A 24,132-nucleotide genomic window follows, 5' to 3' on the forward strand; every position below is an offset into this window, starting at 1 on the left:
CTCAAATGCCAATTCCAAACATACTTGATTTCAAGCCAACAAGAAGATGGTATCACAATTTCTTCACACTTGCTGTCAGTTTAGCACACAGCCTTTAAGAGCAACAAATTTGTCCTCACGTTAACAGGGTTCCCTCATCCGAACCCACAGTTATACTGAATTTAGTATGGGAACCATTCAGTAATGACTTATTTTTGTGTTTGCTTGTTCACAAAATTGCAGGCTATGTTGAGATTGTACATATTTTTAAGAAATGAACTATGTAAGTATTATTTAGTTGATCTACTATTTGTGTGATGTACAGTATGAATATCAATAAATATATTGTAACACCCTTGTTTATTTGCAAAGGTCTTTATTTAGAAATGCATTCATACATAACAGAATAAATAGTATCAAAATAAACATGATAATGTGAAACATTGCATCACTAAACAGGTGCTTCAGAGCTGCTGGAGCATCTTATCAACCTCACTGCAAAATAAAAAATGAAAAATTGATCAAGCAAAATGTCTAACTTGCATAGAGTAATTCACTAGTGCAGATTTGTATGAAATATATATGTTGTTAACAGATAAACTGTAGATATTCTCACCAAAGTTGCTCCTTCACCCATTTCCTCTGCTGTCTGAGGACTTGCAACAAAGGATCGTCTTCAAATTCCTGCCCATCTGAGTCTGTATGTAATATTGTGACATTGGGATAAGGGGGAAAAAACTTCTTGCCTCACTTTCTTTCACAGAAACAAATTACATTTTAAATTATATTCAAACAGTAAAGTTATTATGAAAATAATATTTCAGAATATTACTGTTTTTACTGTATTTTTTGGCCAAATAAATGCAGCCTTGGTGAGCAAAACCCAAACTTTTTAACAGTGGTGTATTTTTTAAATGTTGCCTTATAATAATAATAACAATAATAAACAAGTTTAGAATAAAACAAACAATTAAAAAAATTCTATATAGATAGATATATACGATACGATATATACAATTTGTATAGGTTCCATCTACATTAATGGTAAACATGCATTCTGTTGTTCTAAGCACACTCTGAAGGGTCAGTTCTGCTATTTATAACAGGTTCAGGCTAAAACGCTCAACCTTTATGTGACCTGTTAAACACACGTTGTCATAAAGTTTTACAGCTAGTTTAAAAGGCCTTCTTACCTTCCGCATCCTGCATGAGTTGACCTATGACCTCCAAGGGCTGCTGCATACCAGAAGAGGCAACAGGGGATTGTGGGGGTGGAGGCGGGGTATATACCGGGCAATCTGAAGAACTTGGAGTCTTGCACTGGCTTGGAGAGTCTGTACCGGCAAAAAGCACCTCAGAGACAACCTGTCAATGTCAAGGACAGTGTTTACTTTCTTTTTTTCTGATCCACAAAATGTTTTTGAAAAGTCTCTTACGCTCATCAAGGCTGCAGTACAATTTTTAATGTTTTTAAATGAAACTTCAGAAATCATTCTAATATTCTCATTCGCTGCTCAAAAACATTTATTATTATTATTGTTGAAAACAGCAGAGTAGAATTTTTTCATGTTTCTTTGGTGATTAGAAAGTTCAGAGGATTTATCTGAAATTGATCTGAAATAGAAATCTTTTGTAACATTATGAATATCTTTATCATCACTTTTGTGTAATTCAAAGCATCCTTGCTAAATAAAAGTATTACTTTCTATAATTTCTTTCCACAAAAAAAAAAAACGTATACTGCTTCCAAGTTTTGAATAATATAGTGTATAATGTTACAAAATAAATCATTCTAATATTCTCAGCATTTATTTCAGATAAATGCTGATCTTTCTATGCATCAAAGAATCCTGAATAAAATGTACTCAACTGTTTTAAATACTGATAATAATAAAAATAAAATAATGTTTCTTGAAGATAAATCAGCATATTAGAATGATTTCTGAAAACACTGCAGACTGGAGTAAAGGAATAAATAACATTTTAAAATACATTCAAATAGTTATTTTTAAACAGTTATTTTAAATAGTAACATATTTCAAAATTTGTACTGTTTTTGCTGTACTTTGGATCAAATAAATGCAGGCTTGGTGAGCAGAAGAGACTTCTTAAAAACATAAAATCTTATTGTTCAAAAACCTTTGACTGGTAATATAATAAAATATAATATAGGTGCAAATGAATAATTAAATTCATTTAATAACTTAAGTGTTCAACAGTTTCAGAAACTTGTAATGCATCATAAAACAAACTCACAAACCTGTCCCAGAGCATTATGTATAGGTGAAGGAGGTGGTGCTCGATTTCCAGACCGTCCTCCTCGTGTCGACCTTTGACCCTCTTCCTGCCACCTGCTTTTTCCACTCGGCTCCTCCGGTTTGCAACTGACCCCTTCATGACCCCTAGCATGTCTGACCCTCATTGCACTGTTGCCTCGGTCGCCACCATGTCTACACGGACATGGAAAAAGAATGTGCAAATGTTTCATATTAAACATTAATATTACAATTACCTGTCATTATCTGTCATGTTTTGCTTAGTTCGGTCACAGACTAATTTGGACAATTATATTAAAAAAAAAAATACCGTTCAGATTTTTTCTTTCGACATGAAGGTGCAAACTTCTCACGTCTCTCATTTTCAGACTTTCCTTTGACTGCTGTGTCTTTGTTCTCGTGAGGAACCGGCCACCGCTCCTCTGTGCTATCAGAAGTCTGTGGAGATGGAGAAGATGACTTCTGCCTTCTGTGGTGATCTGCTGTGGTCTCTGGGATGTTGACTTGTGTTCTGATTGGCTTGTGATGTTGTGGTTGCTTTGTGACAGCTTTCCTTGAGGACAGTCTTTGCTGGGGAAGGGGTTTGGGTTGGATATCATGGTCTGGCTGCTCCCGGGTGACTTCAGGCTGGAGTCTGGAGATGCTGGGGCTTGACATAGGGAGAGCAGACTCAGGGACTGGAGGATCAAGGTTAGCGAGGGTGACCGGTGTGAATGAGAGGTGTGCTCTCTGATGAGGCATGCTGTTTAAATTGCCACAGTGTGCCTTCTAAAAGGAAACAAAGTGGAAGAATGTATTAGAAATATTCACAAAAAATAAATATTTACAAATGTTCCATAAAGTAAATGTGAAAATCTAAAACTGGTGGGTCAAAAACTGGTGGGTCACAGGTTCTAATAGTTTTTTATGAGAAAAAACTATGTTAAATGCAAAATACACAATGCTACTTACATTGTAACCATGCATTTATGACAGCAAAACAAACAATTTGCAGGTTTTATTTCTGATGTCATTCCAGTGAATTCAATGAAATATTATTATGGAACAAATGTATCTGATGGATGTAATTGAAAATATATTTTTTCAATATGAATTACATGATATTATATCATACATAATATTTTCAAGATATTAATTATTAGAAAATACCACCTGCAGAATTTTGTATTATAGTTCAAAGGTTGGGGCCAATACGTTTTTATTAAAAAAAATAAATACTTTTAATAAGAAAGGAAACATACAATTTATCAAAAGTAACAGTAAAGCCATTAACAATATTAAAAAAGATATAATATATATTAAATAAATGCTGTTCTTTTTAACTTTTAACCACTTTCACTAATAATCACTAATAATGTACCACAGTTTACACAAAAATATTAAACATAACTGTTTTCAACCCTGATAATAATATGAAATGTTTCTTGAGCAACAAATCAGCATATGAGATTTCTGAAGAATCATGGTGACACTGAAGACTGAAGTAATGAAGCTAAAAATTCAGCTTTGCATCACATGAATAAATTATATATTAAAAATATTATAATAGAAAATAGTTCATTTAGATTACAATAATATTTCATAATATTGCTGTTTTTACAGAATTTTTGATCAAATAAATGCAGCCTTGCTGAACATAAATGATTTCAAAAACATGAACAAATCTCAGCGAGCCCAAACCTTTAAATATTATATTAAATGACATTATATTATATATTCTGAAACATGTAACTTTTAGGCACATATTAATCAAAAAGAAATAACCCTGATGTCCACTGCAGTGTTGGTTCACCTGGTTTGGTCCAACACTGTGAGATAGAGGTATATGGAGAACAGAATTGTGGGAAGGGGCCTCCTGACTCCATTGTCTGGCCTGTTCCATCTTCCTCCTTAGTCGCCACTGAAACAATATGTCATCTTCACGACGGACACCTGATCTCTCAGAACCAACTGCAGGAGGAAAAGACGTTCCCTTGCACAAACTGGGCTCTATAATCACATAAAAAGACAGAAACAAACAAACAAAATGCTCTAATGCGCTTTTATTGCACTGATACAAATACTTAGCAGGCCTAAATTATATTTATGTCCTTTTTTGTTTTTCGTTAACTGAGAGTGTTTACGCACCCATTTCTGCTTTTAACTGCACTTGTGGTCAGAGGTGTGGATACATTTTAATCTGATAAGGATGTGTTTTTGAAATCGGAAACACAAAGATGTTCAGGAAATGATAACATAGTGTTTGTGTGGCTCACTAAATATATGTATTTATTTGTGTGTTACACCTGTTACTTACTGTTGGTTGAGCCTGTTAAGGTGGGCACGAATGGTCTTCGGACCGGCTCATCAGTGCTTACGGAGGAGGAGAAATCAGAGCAGCCCAGACCCTCAGAGCTGATAGGCACGGAGCCACTGCTGAGTGAATGCTCACTGTAAAACATAAAAAATGATTTCAAATCTAATGATTTCAAATCCCATGGTGAAATATGCAGTCATAATGCAAAAACAAACATAATTCATTAACACCTAGGAACCCGTATTAAACAATCAGGAATTTAAGCCTGCTATAAAGCGATTTAAATTCATTCTAAAATTAATTTTAAGTTAGGACTTTTTTAGTTAAAAGAGTCATTTAATTAAGCAACAAATATATATTTTTTTATTATTTATTTTTGATTAATATGTACCCAAAAGTCAACTGTTTGAACATTTTGAGATACTAGATATAATATAATATAATATAATATATTTATTAAACTTATTTAATAAAGTAACATGTTTTTATATATTTAATTATGTACCCAAAAGTCAACTGTCTGAGAACATTTTGAGATACTAGATAATATAATATAATATAATGTAATATAATAATATATTTTAAAACATTTAATAAAGCAACATATTTTTTACATTTATTTTTGATTATGTACCCAAAAGTCAATTGTTTGAGAACATTTTGAGATACTAGATAATATAAAATAAAATAAAATAAAATAAAATAAAATAAAATAATATAATATAATATAATATAATATAATATAAAATAATATAATATAATAATATATTTTTAAAACACGTTTAATAATGCAACATATTTTTAGTTAAAAGAGTCATTTAATTAAACAACAAATATATATATATTTTTTTTATTATTTATTTTTGATTAATATGTACCCAAAAGTCAACTGTTTGACCATTTTGAGATACTAGATACAATATAATATAATATAATATAATAATATATTTTAAAACACATTTAATAAAGCAACATATTTTTTACATTTATTCTTGATTATGTACCCAAAAGTCAATAGTTTGAGAACATTTTGAGATACTACATAATATAAAATAAAATAATATAATATAATATAATATAATATAATATAATAATTAACGTATTATTTTTTAAATAATAAAATAATATAATGTAATATAATATAATATATTAACGTATTATTTTTTACATTTACTTCTGATTATTATGTACCCAAAAGTCAATTGTTTGAGAACATTTTGATACCAGATAATATAATACAATACAATAGAATTTATTAAACTTATTTAATAAAGTAACGCTTTTATTTATTTGATTATGTACCCAAAAGTCAATTGTTTGAGAACATTTTGAGATATTAGATATAATATAATATAATACTATTTAAATGTTTGCCGTCAGTAAGATTTATCTTATGCTCACGAAGGCATAATTCTTCAGAAATCGTTCTAATATGCTGATCTGCTGATAGATAAATATTTCTTATTAATATCAGTGTGGAAAACAGTTGCCCTGCTCAATATTTTTGTAGAAACTGTAATAGATTTTTTTTTCAGGATTCTTTGATGAATAAAAAGTTCAAAAGAACAGCATTTATTTGAAAAATAAAGCTTTTGTAACACTATAAATGTCTTTTCTGTCACCAATTTAATGTGTCCTTGCTGAATAAAAGTAATAAATCTTGTTTGATTGTGAAACTACCGTATAGACTTTCAGACTTGAACATTCAGTCCTGACATTCAGTCAGCATGCTGACTATGTTGGTGGTCAATTATTATTGTGAAATGACTTTTCCCCCCTTGAGTGAGTGTGTGTTTACAGTATGTCTCACCTCCTCTGCAGTAAACGGCTGGCCCGCTCCTGTAGCTGCAGTATCTCTGGTTCTTCTTGATCACAGTGGAACGATTCAGTTAATGTCTGAAAGGAAATTTCCATCCATGAGATTAGGAACAACAATAATACTGACACTAGCAAAAAGGCCACTATATATGCAGTGTTGACATGCATTGACATTTAAGGACAGTCTGAGATATTTTCCACCAGGCACGTAAAATCATCCTGAGGAGAGGACCACGAGTGACATTCTGCAATTCAAAACAGGGCATCTGGCCCAAGGGTTGCATAACAGCTCTCTGTTATGGGGAATTTATAAATACATAACATTTGATGCTCAACAGAGACTGCTTTAAATCAGGTGGTGTGATTATGTTGGAGTGAGTTCTTCTTCCTTTAATGCTGAGGCATTCTAGAACCTTTTCCATCAACGTGGAAGACAGAAAGTCAAGCAAAACATTACAATGTTGCCCCTCCTGATCTGTGCAACATGGTAATGTGATAAATTAGAGGTCAAATAAAGTTTATTTCATTGCGTTTATTATTAGGTATTTAGTGAATTTATCAATTTATTACGTAATACATGAATTATAAATTTTACACACACACCAGTTCAAATGTTTGGGGTTGATGTATAAAACATTTTTGTGTCTCCTAAAGAAGTCTCTTATGCTCACCAATGCTGCATTTACTTAATCAAAAATACAGTAAATACAGTAATATTATGAAATAATGTTACAGTTTAAAATAACTGTTTTGTATTTGTATTTTAATGTCATTTATTCTTGTGATTCAAAGCAGAATTTTTAGCAGCTATTACTTCAGTCTTCAGTGTCACGTGATCCTTCAGAGGTTATTCAAAAATGTTGATTTGGTAATAAAGAACACTTAAAACAAACAAACAAAAAATTACCATTATCAATTAAGTACATTATCAGTCAAAAGTTTTTGAACAGTAAGATTTTAATGTTTTTTGAATAAGTCTCTTCTGCTCACCAGGCCTGCAGTTGTTTGATACAACGTACAGCAAAAACAGTAAAATTTTGAAATATTTTTACCATTTAAAATATTTAAAATTAATATATTTTAAAAAGTAATTTATTCCTGTGATTTCAAAGCTGAATTTTTAGTGTCATTACTCATTCTAATATTCTGATTTGCTGCACAAAAAAACATTTATTATTATTATTATTATTATAATTATGTTGAAAACAGCTTAGTAAACGTTTGTCAGGTTTCTTTGATAAATATAAAGTTCAGAAGAACTGCATTTATCTAAAATAGAATTTTTTGTAACATTATAAATGTCTTTATTATCACTTTTGATTAATTTAAAGCATCCTTGCTAAATAAAAATATAATTTTTTATAATGGCTCCAAGTCTGAATGGTATAGTGTATAATATTACAATATATATATATATATATATTTTTTTTTTTTAATTTATTTTTCTTTCTATTAATCAAAAAATCCTGAAAAAATGTATACAACGGTTTTAAATATTAATAAAATAAATAAAATAAATAATAATAATAAATGTTTCTTGCACAGCACATTAGAATAATCATGTGACACTGAAGACTGGAGTAATGATGCTGAAAATTTAGCTTTGATCACAGGAATAAATGAAATTTTAAAATATATTCAAATAGAAAGCAGTTATTTTATATAGTAAAAATATTTCAAGTTACTGCTTTTGCTGTATTTTGGATCAAATAAATGCAGGCTTGTTGAGCAGAAAATTAATCTTGAACCAAAAATTAAACAACTTACTGTTCAAAAAAAATTGACTGGTAGTGTATGTACAGTAAATACTCCTACTATAAATAAAAAACCTAATGGAGGAAGATGTTCCAGCTACCACCACCAGATGGCGACAGTCATCCACTACTACATTACAACAACTAGTAACATGTGAAAATATACTACATCTCCGTTTTTTTTCCTGAACACAATTCAGCTGCATCTGCAACATATATATGACCTACAGCAATATACCAAACTGTACATTATTTGTTATCCTCTTTAACATATGATCAAAATGCCTTCAGCTCTTTTAGGCAAATCAGCTGTTCACTTTCATGCAAAACTCACCAGCATACTAAGATCAAGCATGTGTCTAGCTGGAGACAGCGTGGTGTCACCATGCCGTGGCTTTGAGATGGGGCTCTCGGTGCTGGCGGGGCCATCGTTCATGAGGTCAAGTGGTTCTATAAACAGGATATTATGAAACAGGATTTAAGAACTGAAATACATTACATTACCAATCCAGCAAAAACATATTATTACTGACAGATGTATTCTGTAAAGCACACCTCTGATATATTTCTGTGATGGTTGTGTTGGTGTTGAACTGGATGGAGGAGATGTGGACATCCACCAAAACGGCTGGTCATCTTCGCAGTCAGCTGCCTGAAGGCGTCTTTCTTCTTGACTCTGTGGCTTTCCGAAACGGAAGTTTTCGATGTACCTTAAAGGATTTAATTGCAATTGTCATATTTAATTAACAAGCAGCAACATACCCTTTCAAGTTAAGCATAAAGGTCACATTAAACACCCAGACCTGCTCATTTGAGAATAATATGTCACCACATGTGGCAAAAAACAACTACTGTGGGTATTTCAAATTAAGAGTTTATTGCGTAACAAATGATGTGTGAAACTGCTGTACTTTTGACAACAAGTTACACTTCCGCTGATTGGTTGCTCAGGAAACATTTATTATTTTTAACAACATTGAGTGTTGTTCAAAAGAACAGCATTAATCTGAAACAGGAATATTTCTGACATTTTTTAACTGTCAATTTTTAATGCAGTTTTGATAAATAAAAGTAATAATTTTCTTAAAATAATCTTACTAACCACAAAATGTATATTTTAATATTTTGCAGCGTTTACGTTTAATATAGTCAGTGGTTTATATGTGACCCTGGACCGCAAAACCAGTCATAAGGGTCAATTTCTAGAATCTGAGGGTGCAAAAAATGTAAATATTGAGAAAACCACCTTTTAAAATTGTCTAAATTAAGTTCAATCAAATTATTAATCAAAAATTAAGGTTTGATATATTTACAGTGGTAAATTACAAAATATTTTCATGGAACATGATCTTTACTTAATATCCTAATGATTTTTGGCATAAAAGAAAAATATATACCATATATTTTGGGCTATTGCTACAAATATACCAGTGCTACCTAAGACTGGTTTTGTGGTCCAGGATCACATATAAAAGATGAAATAGAATTTTGTTTTCCAATTTTAAAATATTTCTTTGCTTCAAATTAAAAGGTTTAATTATCATCAAAAGTGATATTGCCATTACAGTGCAATAATTTCCCTTACTTTGAAAGAACTGAGGGTTCCTTTGTCTCAATTGTCGCTGGTGCAACCATGTTTCTCACGGCTTGCATCTGAGCTTCAGAGCAGGCAGAAGTGTTAGTGTTGTCTGTAGAGCAACTCAGGTCAGTAGAAGGCCAAGACTCGGAGTAGCTCAGTTGGCGTTCAGTAGTGGGAGGGCAGAGCAGGACACTATGTAATCTCTCATGGCAGACCCCGTCCTCTGTCTTCAAAGGTGGCTCCTGAGTAGGAGGATCTGAAGGTCTGGGTGCCTCAGTAAACCGGACAGGACTCAAGGCCTGCAATGTGCAATCCAGAAGACATCATCTTGACAACATCACCGTGAGTTTTATTTTTTTGCAAGCTTTAGCTTTGTTTTTCTAATCTCAGCACTTGCAGTTGCAAGTTATCACTGCATTGACACACCAATCATTACTGAATAGTGCACAGTGCATACTGCAGAAAATAAAATGCACTATTATTATTATTACTATCATTAATATTTAAAAGAGTTAAGTGAATTTTTTCAGGATTCTTTGAAGAATAGAAAGATCCAAAGACCAGCATTTATCTGAAATAAAAAGCTTTTGTAACATTAAACACTATACCATTTAAAAGCTTGGAGTCAGTATATATTTTTAATACTTTTATTTAGCATGCATGCTTGAAATTGATCAAAAGTGATTATAAAGACATTTATAATATTACAAAAGATTTCTATTTCAGATAAATGCTGTTCTTCTGAACATTCTATTCATCCAAGAAACCTGAAAAAAATTCTACTCAGCTGATTTCAACATAATAATACTAATGTTTTTGAGCAGCCAATCAGAATATTAGAAGGACTTCTGAAGGATCAGGACTGGAGTAATGATGCTAAAAATTCAGCTTTGAAATCACAGGAAATGACATTTTAAAATATATTCAAATAGAAAACATTTGTATTATATGGTAACAAATATTTAGAATTTTACTTTATTTTGCAGCGTTTTGGATAAAAATACGCAGGCTTGGTGAGCAAAAGACACTTCTTTAAAAAACATACTAGTCTAAAACTTTTGACTGGTAGTGTAAAACATTAAATCTAATGCAAAGTCAGTTTTCTCACCAGTCTTTTTTGTTGCTTTGGGATTTTTCTGGATCTAGATGGACTGTAATGTCTCCTGGACAAAGGGGGATCCGGAGGAAATGGATTTTGTCTTGTGAAAACAGCTGCACCGCTATGAAAAGTGACAAAAGTTTTTTTACATCAGCCTGATGTAATCAAGTTTAATCAGACAAGATTTGACATCCAACCCACCTTGATCTCATAGCGTTCCTGCAAATCTGTACTTCTTAATAAAAACACAGGACGCAAGTGAAGTTTCGTCATACTGTAGCACCCATAAATGTCTAAATAAAGACAATAGTTTAACTATGTGATCCGAATGACAGGGTTTCTATGTTGCATGAGCGTTTCTTAACCGTCGCGTCATTACGTTACTATGGGATTAAACGGTCTTTTAGCTCACTATTTAACAAGCTATACGCTATTTAAACTCTGAAAAACAAACTACATCTGAATATAACCACCAGCTCATTGCAAATTCGTCGTATAGTTTGATGTTTCTCAAAAAACGAGCTCCGCTTACTTTTCGAATTGTGTGGCTGTGTTGCATCCTGGGATATGTAGTCAGACAACGGTTGTTTACATTGTTGTCGTAGACAGTTGACCAGCCAATAGAGTTTCGCATTTTGTGATCGACAGCAATTTGAACCAATAAGAGCGCAGCGCTCTCATCTGCTGCAGCCAATGACGAGCCAGTAATCTCATTGCGCGCGGAAGAGGAATGTCGGATTGTGACAGAAGCAGCTCGTCGTCAGTTTCTCAGCTAAGGATTATAAGGTAAATAGCGTGTTGTTTTGTCTTTATAAATTGTTTTTATGCTCCCAAATTATGTTATTTAAAATATTATGTTATTGTTAAGGGATTTATGAATTCGGCGAAGAGTTTAAATACCGGTAATCAGGATTTAAATTGAGTTCTAGCTAGCTAACGTCAGCTGTTTATATCATTGTAGCTGGTTAGCAAAATAATGCTGTCATTGTTTTTACTTGTTTATACTTCCTGTGCTTTCTCTTTTGCAAACGTTTGTGTACTGGTTTACAGAATATATATATATATATATATATATATATATATGTGTGTATATGTATATGTGTGTGTGTGTGTGTGTGTGTGTGTGTGTGTGTGTGTGTGTGTGTGTACTTGTTTTTGCTACACTGTGGGGACCAAATGGATCCCCACAAGGATAGTAAAACCTGAAATTTTTGACATTGTGGGGACCGCAAAAAATCATTAAAAATAGTAAATGATGTTTATCTGAAAGTGTAACGATGCAAACATGTTTTCTGTGAGGGCTGGGTTTAGGGTTGGGGTTGGGGTTGGTTAGGGCAGAGGTGCTCAACCCTGGTCCTGGAGAAAGACTTTCCTGCAGAGTGCAGCTCTAACCCTGACCAAAGACACCTGAACCAGCTAATTAGGATCTCAAGGAGCACTTGATAATTACAGACAGGTGTGTTTGATTGGGTTGAAACTAAACTCTGCAGGAAAGTCGATCTCTAGGAACAGGGTTGGGTACCTTTGGGTTAGGGGATAGACAATATTGTTTAGTCAGTATAAAAACTATAGAAGTCTATGGAAAGTCCCCACAATTCACAAAAACAAACGTGTGTGTGTGTGTGTGTGTGTGTGTGTGTGTGTGTGTGTGTGTGTATGTATGTATGTATGTATGTGTGTGTGTGTATGTATATGTATGTGCATGTGCGTGTGTGTGTGACCCTGGACCACAAAACCAGTCATAAGAGTCTATTTTTGTTGTTTGAAAAAAACAAAAAAAAAACAAACAAACAAAAAAAAAAAAAACATCTGCTGAAAGCTGAATAAATAAGCGTTCCATTGATGTATGGTTTGTTTGTTTGGACAATATTTGTCTGAGATACAGCTATTTGAAAATCTGGAATCTGAAGGGGCAAAAAAATCAAAACATTGAGAAAATTGCCTTTAAAGTTGACCAAGTTCTTAGAAAGGCATATAACTAATCAAAAATTAAGTTTTGATATATATTGGGTAGGAAATGTACAAATTATCTTAATGGAATATAATCTTTACGTAATATCCTAAGGATTTTTGCAATAAAAGAGAAATCATTTTCATCCATACAATGTATTGTTGGCTATTGCTACAAATATAGCCATGCTACTTATGACAGATTTTGTGGTCCAAGGTCACATATATATTAATATACATCACTAAATCCTCATCTAAATAAAATTACAGGATAAAAATCAGGAGGTACAATGCTTCACTGTAAAATCAAGACTGAGAAAACAGGTGAGGTTGCAAACATAAGCTTCTTTTTACATTTATGTTTTAGTATGTGAAGTGTTTTGTGTGCTGAAAAATGTTATTTTGTAGATGCTGGGGCTCGAAACCGCCTTGATGCAGTATTGCAAGGTCTGGTTGAGAGGAGTGACAGTGAGAGGTTAGTGTGTTAGTGTGTCTTCAGCTTTGAAAGCTTCAGATTGTAAAAGCGAAGCTGCATATGGACCTCGCATAATTAGAGCTCATTAGTGATGGGTCCATTTTAGAAGTTTGACAGTACGTCTCAGTGTAATATAATAATAATACTGCGATAATTTGTCACTGAAAGTGAAAGTTCTGCAAGATGTAAAATAACAGTCTATCAGAACAAGATTGATGTGATATAAAGTGTTACTGACACTGGTTTACTTAAACATATTGCAGAATATAAACTACATTATCGCCCGGCTGAATATATAAAGTTGGATATATAAGTGTATTTTAACTTTACCTACATACATACAGTATACTTACGTAAAACAATATATACTATATAGTAAATCTCAACTGCTACATTATTTGTACATCATCACAAAATGTAAACTGTTATTTTCTAGCTGTGCCAATATAGTTTTACTTAGCAATGAATCACCTATAAATAGCATATTTTAATCTTCTTCTGTGTCCTGGGAAAACGTATGAGGAATGTCACGTCCGCCGCCTGCATTCCTAAAGTGTTTGGAATCTGATGTTTTTTGGATTTTCCACAGAATTGGAGAGCCAGACATCTAGGACAACATAGAGTCATTAGGAAAGCTTAAGAACTGGATTCTTTGAACATAATGACCATTTATGGCATCTCAAAATTTTGTTTCCTCTGAGCTCAGACAAATATTTAGTATAGTATTGATTTATAGCTTTCTTTGTTACAATCCATTCAAACAGATCAGCTGTCTGAATAATTGCCACCCTAATGGTCCGAGACTGTTTACTGCTATAATTACATTTCTGGAAATGCTCTTTTGTTTTTTGTGTTTTCCTTTTTTAAGGGACAATCAAATTAGTGATTATCAGCAGTGATGCTGTAATTTGTTTTCTGAAAACCTTTCTAATTATCCAGATAAATAATTTAGGAAAAGAATATTGCAATATTGGAGCATTTGTGTAATCCTATGTGCTCCTTCTCCCTTGTTCAGAGAGCAGAATGAAGAGGATTCTGGGAAAATGGTGGCAGACTCTTTGAGCAAGTATGCACATACACCATTTTTGTGTGACTGATATAAACATTTTCTGTCTTGAAAGTGTTTAGGATGTAAAATGTAATGCACATGAAATGTTGTATTCCTTTCTATTTTGCAGGGATTTGTCACCTTCTTCTGCAGGGAAAAGGCAAGCTGAATCTTATCTGTTAGTTCACGCAAAAATAAACAGTTGCTGGAAACTGTACTGACCCTCAGGCCACCCAAGATGTAGATGTGTTTGTTTATTTATCAGAACAAATTTGGAGAATTTTGCATTACATAACTTGCTCACCAATGGATCATCTGCAGTGAATAGGTGCCGTCAGAATAAGAGCCCAAACAGCTGATAAAAGCACCACAAGTAACTGACACGATCCATTAATTAACGTCACGTGACATGAAATTCTGCATGTTTGTGAGAAACAAATTCATCATTAAGACATTTTTTATCTTTAAAAAGTCCTATCTTTAATATAGTTTCTCCAGAGAAAGTCTGAATTAGGTGGAAAAATATGCACATATCAACACTAAACAAATATACTGGTGGATTTTGATGGATTATCTTTATTATGGATTATGGACTTGTGTTTTGCCCAGAAGCGATGCTTGAAAGTCCTTCTTAATGATAGATTTGTTTATTATAAATGTACAGCTTTTCACTTCACAAGACATTAACTGATGGACTGGATTCATGCGGATTACTTGTGGATTATTGTGATGTTTTTATCAGCTGTTCTGACTCTAATTCTGATGGCACCTATTTACTGCAGAGCATCCATTAGTGATGTAATGCAAATTTTTCCAAATCTGAAAAGTCATTGCAAATATATCATAAATATTCAATACGTCAACAACCTTAATAGCCAGCTATGTGTACATTTCCTGAGGCTCTTCAACATTTGATGTGTGCTTTGTAAATATTTACAATAGTAAAAAATAACTAAACAGCCAGTAATAATTACTAAATGCTTTGGTAGAGTTTGATTTAAGAGCCTCTTTTTGCCTTTCACAGACCATCATCACGATTCCCACAACACAGAAGGAAGAAGCGTAAAGAGATGGATGACGGTCTGGCAGAAACCAACCAGCACAAACAAAGTAAGAGCTATAGATCCCAGAAGCGTCTGTTTTGTACACCTTGTCTGTCTTCTCATTTCGGAAATTAACACCCAACCAAACATTTTGAAATAAATGTTAGGGCATAATTACAAAAAAATAAAAATCCACTTACATTTTGCTTTCGTAAGATTATTATGATTTTTGTCATAATCGTGCAGCCCTAATAAATGTCAGTAAGTGCAGACTTTAAATTCTCCCTATTTATAGAAGCAATTTTGTATCCTAAAGATAAGTAAAATGTTTTCATCATTTCTGAGAAACATCATTAGGTTTCTGTATCAGTCAACATGTGTGGTGGTTGAATTAAATGGAAGTCTTGATCTCCTAAGACCCATTTCCTGTTTTCTTACATGCTCCACATCTCATCTTCTCCATCAGATGCTTATATTATCAAGTTATTCGACCGCAGTGTGGACTTGGCTCAGTTCAGCACCACCACGCCACTCTATCCCATTTGTCGGGCGTGGATGAGAAACAACCCATCTATGCGGGAGAGAACGGCACCCAGCCCCCCTCACAGCTCAGGGGAGGATGAGGTCACACTCAGCATTCACTTTGCAGTCATTTTAAATGATCATCCCATTCAGATAATTGAACTACTCAGAATAAGAGTTGTTTTGCAGTCTGTGTAACTGCACTTGGAAATCAAGTGTTGATTTTCGAAGATGGATTTGTTCCAGGTTAAATACAAGCTAAGCACTCTCTCACATTGCCATTTGCCACAAATAATGACAAACACAAACATACTCAAGAGGGCCACTATTCTGTTCTGTTAAACCGCACACATTGTGCACTAGTGGGACTATTTATGATGGTGGATGAACATCTGTTATATAATTTTGGTATTCCTTGTAACAGAGTTCCCACAGTTTTAGAAATACCAGGGGATTTCAAATGTGTGATTTACAGACCTGGAATAGTCATTAAAATTTCTAGTGAATTTCAGTGAATTTGCATTTTGGTAGATAAGCTCAATATTTTTGAGGTAGATCTGTATAGAATCATTTTTAACAAATTCTCATTGGATCAAATGACTTGAAAAGTCAAATGTGGAACCCGTGATGTAAATAGATAATTATGTCAAGAATTCTTACATATTTGTTTATTTTTATTTTTATTCAAGTGCTTGTTGCACTATAGACCAGGGTTATTAATGTTAACTAAAACAACAAAAATTAAATTAAAACCATAAAAGAACATGAGCTTAAAAAAATAATAAAAGTGTAAATTATACACTGCCCTCCAAAAGTTCGGAAACGCCCTAGAAAAGTGGGGTTTTGGACAATATTGGCATGAATCCTTTTTAATTTGTGATAATTTTGCACTGATAAGGGACAACACAAACTACGAAAACATATTTAAGAAAAAACTTACAGCTCTGCATAATCTGGGCCTAAATTCATTGTATTCTAAACTTAATTGCCAATCAATTGTTAAAGCTATTAAGGTGTGATGACCTAAAAATCCTTTAAAAACCTGGGCCAAGTTTAAACCAGTAACCAGGCATGTGTAATCAAAAAATCAAAATGACAATTATTATTGCTGGTCTTCAATGATAATGTCAATTTACTTTAATATATTTGCACCATAAAATTATAAGGATTTATGCTGTTATCGTCCAGGGTTGTTTCCAAACTTTTGGAGGGCAGTGTAAATGTACAAAAATTTAATTTAAAATGCTTGATATACTAAATAACTAAACCTGAAAAAAAAAAAAAAAAAAAAAACATATATGTGCATATACAGACTATAAGTCAAAAGTTTTTCATTTAAGTTTTTTTTTTGTTTGTTTAAGATTTTTTAAGTTTTTTCAAAGAAGTCACTTATGCTGATTTACTGTTAAAGACACATTTTTTTTTTAAATTATTTTTATTATCAATATTTAAAACATTTGAGTACATTTTTTGTAAAGACACAAAATACTTCTATTTCAGATAAAATTTCTGATAAATGCTGCTCTTCTGAATTTTCTATTCATCAAAGAAACATGAAAAAGTCTACTGTGTTTTCAGCATTATAATAATAATATTAATAAATGTTTTTTGAGCAGCCAATCAGAATATAAGAATGATTTCTGAAGGATCATGTGACTGGAGTAATGATGCTAAATCAGCTTTAAAATCACAGGAATAATATACATTTTAAAATATTCAAGTAGAAAAACATTATTTTAAATAGTAAAAATATTTCAAAATTTTACCGTTTTAAATTAGTTTAACTTGATATGTTAAATAACAAACTAAAATACAAATTAATTAATAAAAAAAAAAACTAATTCAAAATATTATAGAAAACTATAATAGTATCTCAGTGATACTAAAATAACACTGCTATGGCCCTGCTTTGCAAATCATTTCCTGCTAAGCAAATCATGATCTTTGTATCATGTCAGGCAGCTTATTTAACTTGGCATGCTCATTTAAGTTCTGGTTGGCTCACCTTATTTTCTCTAGTCGTAGTTTGACCTTGAATCAAAAGAAGAATAAAAACTCATGTCTTGGCTCACTGCAGCATATGTTATGTAACTGTCCCTTTTAATAGTATTATCATTTGCTGCTGTTCATAATGCTGCTACATCCGGCTTCAATTTCCCATCTGAATTCAGTTACCCAGTGGAGAAATAAATTTATCTCTTTCCTATAAATTTGCCTAGAAGGCTCCTTTCCCTACTAAGAATTGTCCTTGGCTTCACTTGTTCGAAATAAGCTGTAATTTATGCCAAAGCAAGCATTACAATTAGGGGAAATGGCTCTTTGATTCATATCTTTTCAGATGACTGACATGTTGAACGGGAAAGGACAGAATGTGTACAGGCTTCCTCCACCTGTTTCCTGTCCAGTAGGTTCAGCTGGTGAACCTGTCAATCTCAGAATTCCACCTGTAGAGAAACCTACAGAGAGCCAGGTGAGCTGTGGCATCTGTTGTGCCACACACGGTCTACAGGAAGCACTTATCTTTCTTTAAAGATCTGCATTTAAGCAAACTGCGAAATGATAGATGTTCCTCTGATTAACTCTTAACCAATCAATGTTAGGAACATGATAAGTAAACCTGTTCGCATACTGAGTTGATTAATCTTGTCATCCTTTAAATTAAGTTTGCAATACTAAAGTTGCACATTGTGTGCTTCATGTGGACATATCCAATTAGTTTTAGCAAGGTCTTTTTCTTTTTCAGTCCGTAGATGCTGCAGCAGGCACCTCACCTCTTATCTTCAGTCACATCAAACGCTGGAAGAAAATTAGACAGAAGTATAATTTTTCCTCATTCTGTCATTTCTACTATAAATTGCAGGGGGAGGATGATATTTATAAATTAAATATGTGTTTCTAATTTTTTTTTCCTTTTTTTTTATAGGTGGAAGGAGGCCTCCAGTAAGAACCAGCTGAGATACAGTGAGAGCATAAAAATCCTTAAGGAAATGTATGAACGTTAGTTCACTTATATCACTAGTGCATCTGAAGGAGATCTGCTAATGCAATGAAACAAAGATGAAGCCTTCAAGGAGAGTGAAAAACGAGAATTTTGAATGAGAGCTGAACTGAATGATTTTGTAATGTCTTTATTTTTCTTTAAATACAGACTCTCAAGAGCTTCAAATAAATCTACAGTAGTGAAAATGATTTTGATGTGTTCATTGAATAAACTGAATAAAGTATCTGTTAAATGCATGTAATTCCAAGCCACACTTTGACAGCAACTGACCATATTCAAGCTTTTTGGCATTTTTATTTAAAATGAAGGTCAGACAAAATGAGCAAAATAGTAGTACACAGAGTTGAATTATAAGCAAATATGATCTCAAAGTCTTGTTTCGTCCTTGCATCTATTAGGTTTGGAGGAGCAAGTGTTTTTTTGTCTCCTGTTTGATTCTGGAGGTTATGATCTTCAGTGAACGCTGTTTCCAGCACCAGGAGCAGGAACTGTTTAAGCTTTTGCTTGTAGTCCTCACACATGAGCATATAGAGAATGGGGTTCAGACAGATGTTCGACAAAATCAGGAATTAAGCTTTTGCTCTGTTGGCCAAATTTACACTTTCAACTCCTTTATCTTGGTTGCAATTACCACATAAAAGTCACAAACATGCAATGGAAGCCAACATACAAAAAAGGCCAGGATCACAGCAATGATCCGAAATTGGCCTATTTAAAGAGACTTTGTTTGTTTTAGAACACAATTTACACACAGTCTTGTCTCAAACATACATTTTGAAATTGCTGTTTTATAAAAGCATTTTTTGGCAAAGTACTGTAAGGACTATAAAGGTACTAGATTAGACCCAGGTTGTTGCAGTGATGATAATAATATAGTAATGATGTTCACAATCATTTAGAGACCAGTTTTCTACAATTTAAGCTCGGCTTTATTGTGCTGCTTGCCGCTTTCCAGCTGCGTTGAAGTCCAGATGATCTTCAGCAAAAGCTGTCTCCAGTACCAGCACAAGAGACTGTTTAAGCTTCTTCTTATACTCATCACACGTGAACACATAGAGAAAGGGGTTCAAGCAGCGGTTTAGAAGACCGAAGTATGCACTGACAATAAATGCTTTCTGAAATACATCACTCCATCTATTTTCTAATGCAGTTATAAAATAAAAACAACAAACATGGCATGGAAACCAACCTATGAAAAAAGCCAGGATTACGGTTATAATGACCCGGTACGACCTGAACTGTTTTCCCCTTTTGAAGCGTTTGATTCGTACTGCAATAGCTATATATGAAGATGCAATGATCAGAAAGGGCATGAGGAAGGACACTGTAAATGTAAATGTAGTCAGAAATCTTAAGTTTAACATATTGCCTGTAAAGATAGGAATGCTGCAGCCGATGGATGAAACCCACACAATCATGCAGGTGATCCTGGCTTTGAGTACAGTTCTTTTATTTTTAGCCCAAACAACCATCCATGTGCACAGGCATCGGTCCAGACTGATAACAACTAGAAAAAAAATACTAGCAAACACATTTACCGAAATTAAGAAAACGGGAATTTTGAAATGACTGTATGTGACTATGTGGCCCAAACCCAAGACTATGCATGGGATTGAAATGGAGATGAAGTCTGCGATCGCCAAGTTTAGAAACCAAATGGAGTTGACAGTCATCTTCATTCTGCAGCAAGTCAAAAATATGACAAGCCCATTTCCAATGAGACCCACAACAATGGTGGCGAAGCAAATGCATAACATAGGGATATATAAACTTGTTATTCCCTCATGCTGCATAGTGGTGTTATTTGCTGTGTCTCTAGTCATGTTTTCAGGTCCAAAACTGATGTTTTCTACACAGAGAAAAAAGAGAGAGAAAACACAGAGAGGGGTGGATATTGACCAGATTTTTAATTAAAAAATATGGTGAAATGTGTTTTCATGAGTGAAATATGAATCAAACTAATGATGCACAGTAAGATCCACAGAAATTGCTGACTGTTTGAGTTTTGAAAAAATGCGAAATATTAAAAAACACACTTATTAGCTGTACCAGATCAAGCCTTCTTAATGTGTTTGCAGTGTAAATGTGGTTAGGTGCAAAAAATTCAGACCAATCACAATTCATAATGCAAACAGATTTTAGAAAGAAGTCCAAAGAGCTGACTGCATTGACTTAAAAACAACAACAACAACAACAAAACATAAAATATTAATGCTACACATATTCAGTTCTTACCCATTTTTTGAGCTGTTGATGCACTGGGATAAGTCAAGTCTTGATCTTGGTCTGTCTTTTCAGTCCTGTTAACAGATTGTGGTTTTGTACCAGACAGCAGACCCTGCTGCTACATCCCTATAGGCTGATTTGTTGTTTTTACTGATAAGGGCTAAAATGTGTCACCATATCGCAGATAAGAGTTTCACTTATCCAAAAATGGTCTGAGAGCAGAAAGGAAAATGACTGGTTCACAGATTACGTTGAGGAGTACTCAACGTAATTTCATTGTTATTTTTAGTAAACTACTCTGCTCCCAGGGCAGGAGTACTCAACGTAATTCATTTTGTTGTTATTTTAGTGAACTACGCGCTGTTCTCAGGGCAGGAGTACTCAACGTAATTCATTTCATTGTTATTTTAGTGAACTACGCGCTGCTCTCAGGGCAGGAGTACTCAGTTGGTCTGTATTACATTACCATTATATTTATAAAACAGTAGACAATTTCTGTATGATTGATTGATCTTTTATTTTATTCTTCAGTTACCTGGAGGGGTTCCAAATTTGGAAATAAAAATATAAACCAAGCAGCCTTGTCATTATAGTCCCTCATGTCCGCTGCATTCTCAAAACTTTGAAAATACCCAAAATATCAAAATCAACTGTGGCGGCAGATAATTTTCTTATTTAGCGCCCACACTCTGGAACAATCTACCCAACACTGTTCAGGAGGCAGACACACTCTGTCAGTTTAAATCTAGATTAAAGACCCATCTCTTTAACCCGGCCAACACAACACATTAACACATTTCTATAATTCAAGTCCTGAGATCTGCTAATGGAGTAAAACAAAGATGAAGCCTTCAAGGAGAGTGAAAAACGAGAATTTTGAATGAGAGCTGAACTGAATGATTTTGTAATGTCTTTATTTTTCTTTAAATACAGACTCTCAAGAGCTTCAAATAAATCTACAGTAGTGAAAATGATTTTGATGTGTTCATTGAATAAACTGAATAAAGTATCTGTTAAATGCATGTAATTCCAAGCCACACTTTGACAGCAACTGACCATATTCAAGCTTTTTGGCATTTTTATTTAAAATGAAGGTCAGACAAAATGAGCAAAATAGTAGTACACAGAGTTGAATTATAAGCAAATATGATCTCAAAGTCTTGTTTCGTCCTTGCATCTATTAGGTTTGGAGGAGCAAGTGTTTTTTTGTCTCCTGTTTGATTCTGAAGGTTATGATCTTCAGTGAACGCTGTTTCCAGCACCAGGAGCAGGAACTGTTTAAGCTTTTGCTTGTAGTCCTCACACATGAACATGTAGAGAATGGGGTTCACACAGATGTTCGACAAAATCAGGAATTAAGCTATTGCTCTGCTGGCCAAATTTACACTTTCAACTCCTTTATCTTGGTTGCAATTACCACATAAAAGTCACAAACATGCAATGGAAGCCAACATACAAAAAAGGCCAGGATCACAGCAATGATCTGAAATTGGCCTATTTAAAGAGACTTTGTTTGGTTTTAGAACACAATTTACACACAGTCTTGTCTCAAACATACATTTTGAAATTGCTGTTTTATAAAAGCATTTTTTGGCAAAGTACTGTAAGGACTATAAAGGTGCTGGATTAGACCCAGGTTGTTGCAATGATGATAATAATATAGTAATGATGTTCACAATCATTTAGAGACTAGTTTTCTACAATTTAAGCTTGGCTTTATTGTGCTGCTTGCCGCTTTCCAGCTGCCTTGAAGTCCAGATGATCTTCAGCAAAAGCCGTCTCCAGCACCAGCTGCAGAGACTGTTTAAGCTTCTTCTTATACTCATCACACATAAACACATAGAGAAAGGGGTTCAAGCAGCTGTTTAGATGAACCAAGTATGTACTGACAATCACTGCTATAACAGATACATCACTGATACTCCAGTCATTTTCTAATGCAGTTATAAAATAAAAACAACAAGCATGGTATGGAGACCAACATATGAAAAAAGCCAGGATTACGGTTATAATGACCCGGTACGACCTGAACTGTTTTCTTTTAAAACGTTTCATTCGTACTCCAATAGCTATATATGAAGATGCAATGATCAGAAAGGGAATGAGGAAGGCCACTGTAAATTCATATGTGATCAGAAACCTAAAGTTAAATATATTGACTTTAAAGATAGGAATGCTGCAGCCGATGGATGAAACCCACACAATCATGCAGGTGATCCTGGCTTTGAGTACAGTTCTTTTATTTTTAGCCCAAACAACCATCCATGTGCACAGGCATCGGTCCAGACTGATAACAACTAGAAAAAAAATACTAGCAAACACATTTAACGACATTAAGAAAATGCGAATTAAGAAATGACTGTGCAACTGGTCCAAACCCGAGACTATGCATGAGATTGAAATGGAGATGAAGTCTGCGATCGCCAAGTTTAGAAACCAAATGGAGTTGACAGTCGTCTTCATTCTGCAGCAAGTCAAAAATATGACAAGCCCATTTCCAATGAGACCCACAACAGACGTGGCGAAGAAAATGCATAACACAAGGATATATAAACTTGTTATTCCCTCATGCTGCATAGTGGTGTTATTTGCTGTGTCTCTAGTCATGTTTTCAGGTCCAAAACTGATGTTTTCTACACAGAGAAAAAAGAGAGAGAAAACACAGAGAGGGGTGGATATTGACCAAATTTTTAATTAAAAAATATGGTGAAATGTGTTTTCATGAGTGAAATATGAATCAAACTAATGATGCACAGTAAGAGCCACAGAAATTGCTGACTGTTTGAGTTTTGAAAAAATGCGAAATATTAAAAAATGCACTTATTAGCTGTACCAGATCAAGCCTTCTTAATGTGTTTGCAGTGTAAATGTGGTTAGGTGCAAAAGATTCAGACCAATCAGAATGCATAATGCAAACAGATTTCAGAAAGAAGTCCAAAGAGCTGACTGCATTGACTTAAAAACAACAACAACAACAAACACAAAATATTAATGCTACATATATTCAGTTCTTACCCATTTTTTGAGCTGTTGATGCACTGGGATAAGTCAAGTCTTGATCTTGGT

The 24,132-nt window shown here is 33.7% G+C and overlaps 4 protein-coding genes across 5 annotated transcripts; 1 reads left to right on the forward strand and 3 right to left on the reverse strand.

Moving 5' to 3' along the window:
• Nucleotides 1-252: 252 nt before the first annotated feature.
• On the reverse strand, nucleotides 253-11,457 carry proser3 (proline and serine rich 3). 2 transcript variants are annotated; one of them, XM_051103455.1, is made up of 14 exons: nucleotides 11,334-11,457; nucleotides 11,003-11,094; nucleotides 10,811-10,922; nucleotides 9,709-10,001; nucleotides 8,679-8,833; nucleotides 8,458-8,573; nucleotides 6,362-6,447; nucleotides 4,552-4,685; nucleotides 4,048-4,244; nucleotides 2,566-3,023; nucleotides 2,240-2,429; nucleotides 1,173-1,344; nucleotides 596-677; nucleotides 253-474 (listed from the first exon to the last, which is right to left on the reverse strand). In XM_051103455.1, the coding sequence occupies exons 2-14, from the start codon at nucleotides 11,011-11,013 to the stop codon at nucleotides 444-446; spliced, it is 2,037 nt and encodes a 678-aa protein (XP_050959412.1). In that variant the 5' UTR covers nucleotides 11,014-11,094; nucleotides 11,334-11,457; the 3' UTR covers nucleotides 253-443. The 2 variants fall into 2 exon arrangements, with proteins under 2 accessions (XP_050959412.1, XP_050959411.1); XM_051103454.1 differs by having other exon boundaries at nucleotides 11,003-11,457.
• Nucleotides 11,450-19,028, forward strand: lin37 (lin-37 DREAM MuvB core complex component). Its single transcript, XM_051103458.1, has 10 exons — nucleotides 11,450-11,587; nucleotides 13,022-13,075; nucleotides 13,160-13,226; nucleotides 14,242-14,292; nucleotides 14,405-14,434; nucleotides 15,299-15,384; nucleotides 15,784-15,941; nucleotides 18,178-18,309; nucleotides 18,583-18,656; nucleotides 18,763-19,028. Exons 2-10 carry the CDS (start codon nucleotides 13,042-13,044, stop codon nucleotides 18,839-18,841), a joined length of 711 nt encoding a protein of 236 aa, XP_050959415.1. The 5' UTR covers nucleotides 11,450-11,587; nucleotides 13,022-13,041; the 3' UTR covers nucleotides 18,842-19,028.
• A 26-nt stretch (nucleotides 19,029-19,054) lies between these two features.
• On the reverse strand, nucleotides 19,055-21,203 carry LOC127160790 (C3a anaphylatoxin chemotactic receptor-like). Its single transcript, XM_051103456.1, has 2 exons — nucleotides 21,076-21,203; nucleotides 19,055-20,689 (listed from the first exon to the last, which is right to left on the reverse strand). The coding sequence occupies exons 1-2, from the start codon at nucleotides 21,077-21,079 to the stop codon at nucleotides 19,770-19,772; spliced, it is 924 nt and encodes a 307-aa protein (XP_050959413.1). The 5' UTR covers nucleotides 21,080-21,203; the 3' UTR covers nucleotides 19,055-19,769.
• A 723-nt stretch (nucleotides 21,204-21,926) lies between these two features.
• LOC127160791 (C3a anaphylatoxin chemotactic receptor-like) lies at nucleotides 21,927-24,132 on the reverse strand. Its single transcript, XM_051103457.1, has 2 exons — nucleotides 24,082-24,132; nucleotides 21,927-23,699 (listed from the first exon to the last, which is right to left on the reverse strand). The coding sequence occupies exons 1-2, from the start codon at nucleotides 24,083-24,085 to the stop codon at nucleotides 22,783-22,785; spliced, it is 921 nt and encodes a 306-aa protein (XP_050959414.1). The 5' UTR covers nucleotides 24,086-24,132; the 3' UTR covers nucleotides 21,927-22,782.

Source organism: Labeo rohita, unplaced genomic scaffold, assembly GCF_022985175.1.
Source record: "Labeo rohita strain BAU-BD-2019 unplaced genomic scaffold, IGBB_LRoh.1.0 scaffold_456, whole genome shotgun sequence".
Lineage (NCBI taxonomy): Eukaryota > Metazoa > Chordata > Actinopteri > Cypriniformes > Cyprinidae > Labeo > Labeo rohita.

Excerpts from the sequence above, each read along its gene's own strand:
- proser3 (XM_051103455.1), bottom strand. Across the intron at positions 8,834-9,708 it reads GAACCCTCAGTTCTTTCAAA|GTACATCGAAAACTTCCGTT; the intron begins GTAAGGGAAATT and ends AAATCCTTTAAG. Across the intron at positions 3,024-4,047 it reads ACAGTGTTGGACCAAACCAG|AAGGCACACTGTGGCAATTT; the intron begins GTGAACCAACAC and ends GTTTCCTTTTAG.
- lin37 (XM_051103458.1), top strand. The coding sequence starts at position 13,042 with ATGCTTCACTGTAAAATCAAGACTGAGAAAACAG. Across the intron at positions 14,293-14,404 it reads GTGGCAGACTCTTTGAGCAA|GGATTTGTCACCTTCTTCTG; the intron begins GTATGCACATAC and ends TCTATTTTGCAG. Across the intron at positions 18,657-18,762 it reads TGGAAGAAAATTAGACAGAA|GTGGAAGGAGGCCTCCAGTA; the intron begins GTATAATTTTTC and ends TTTTTTTTATAG.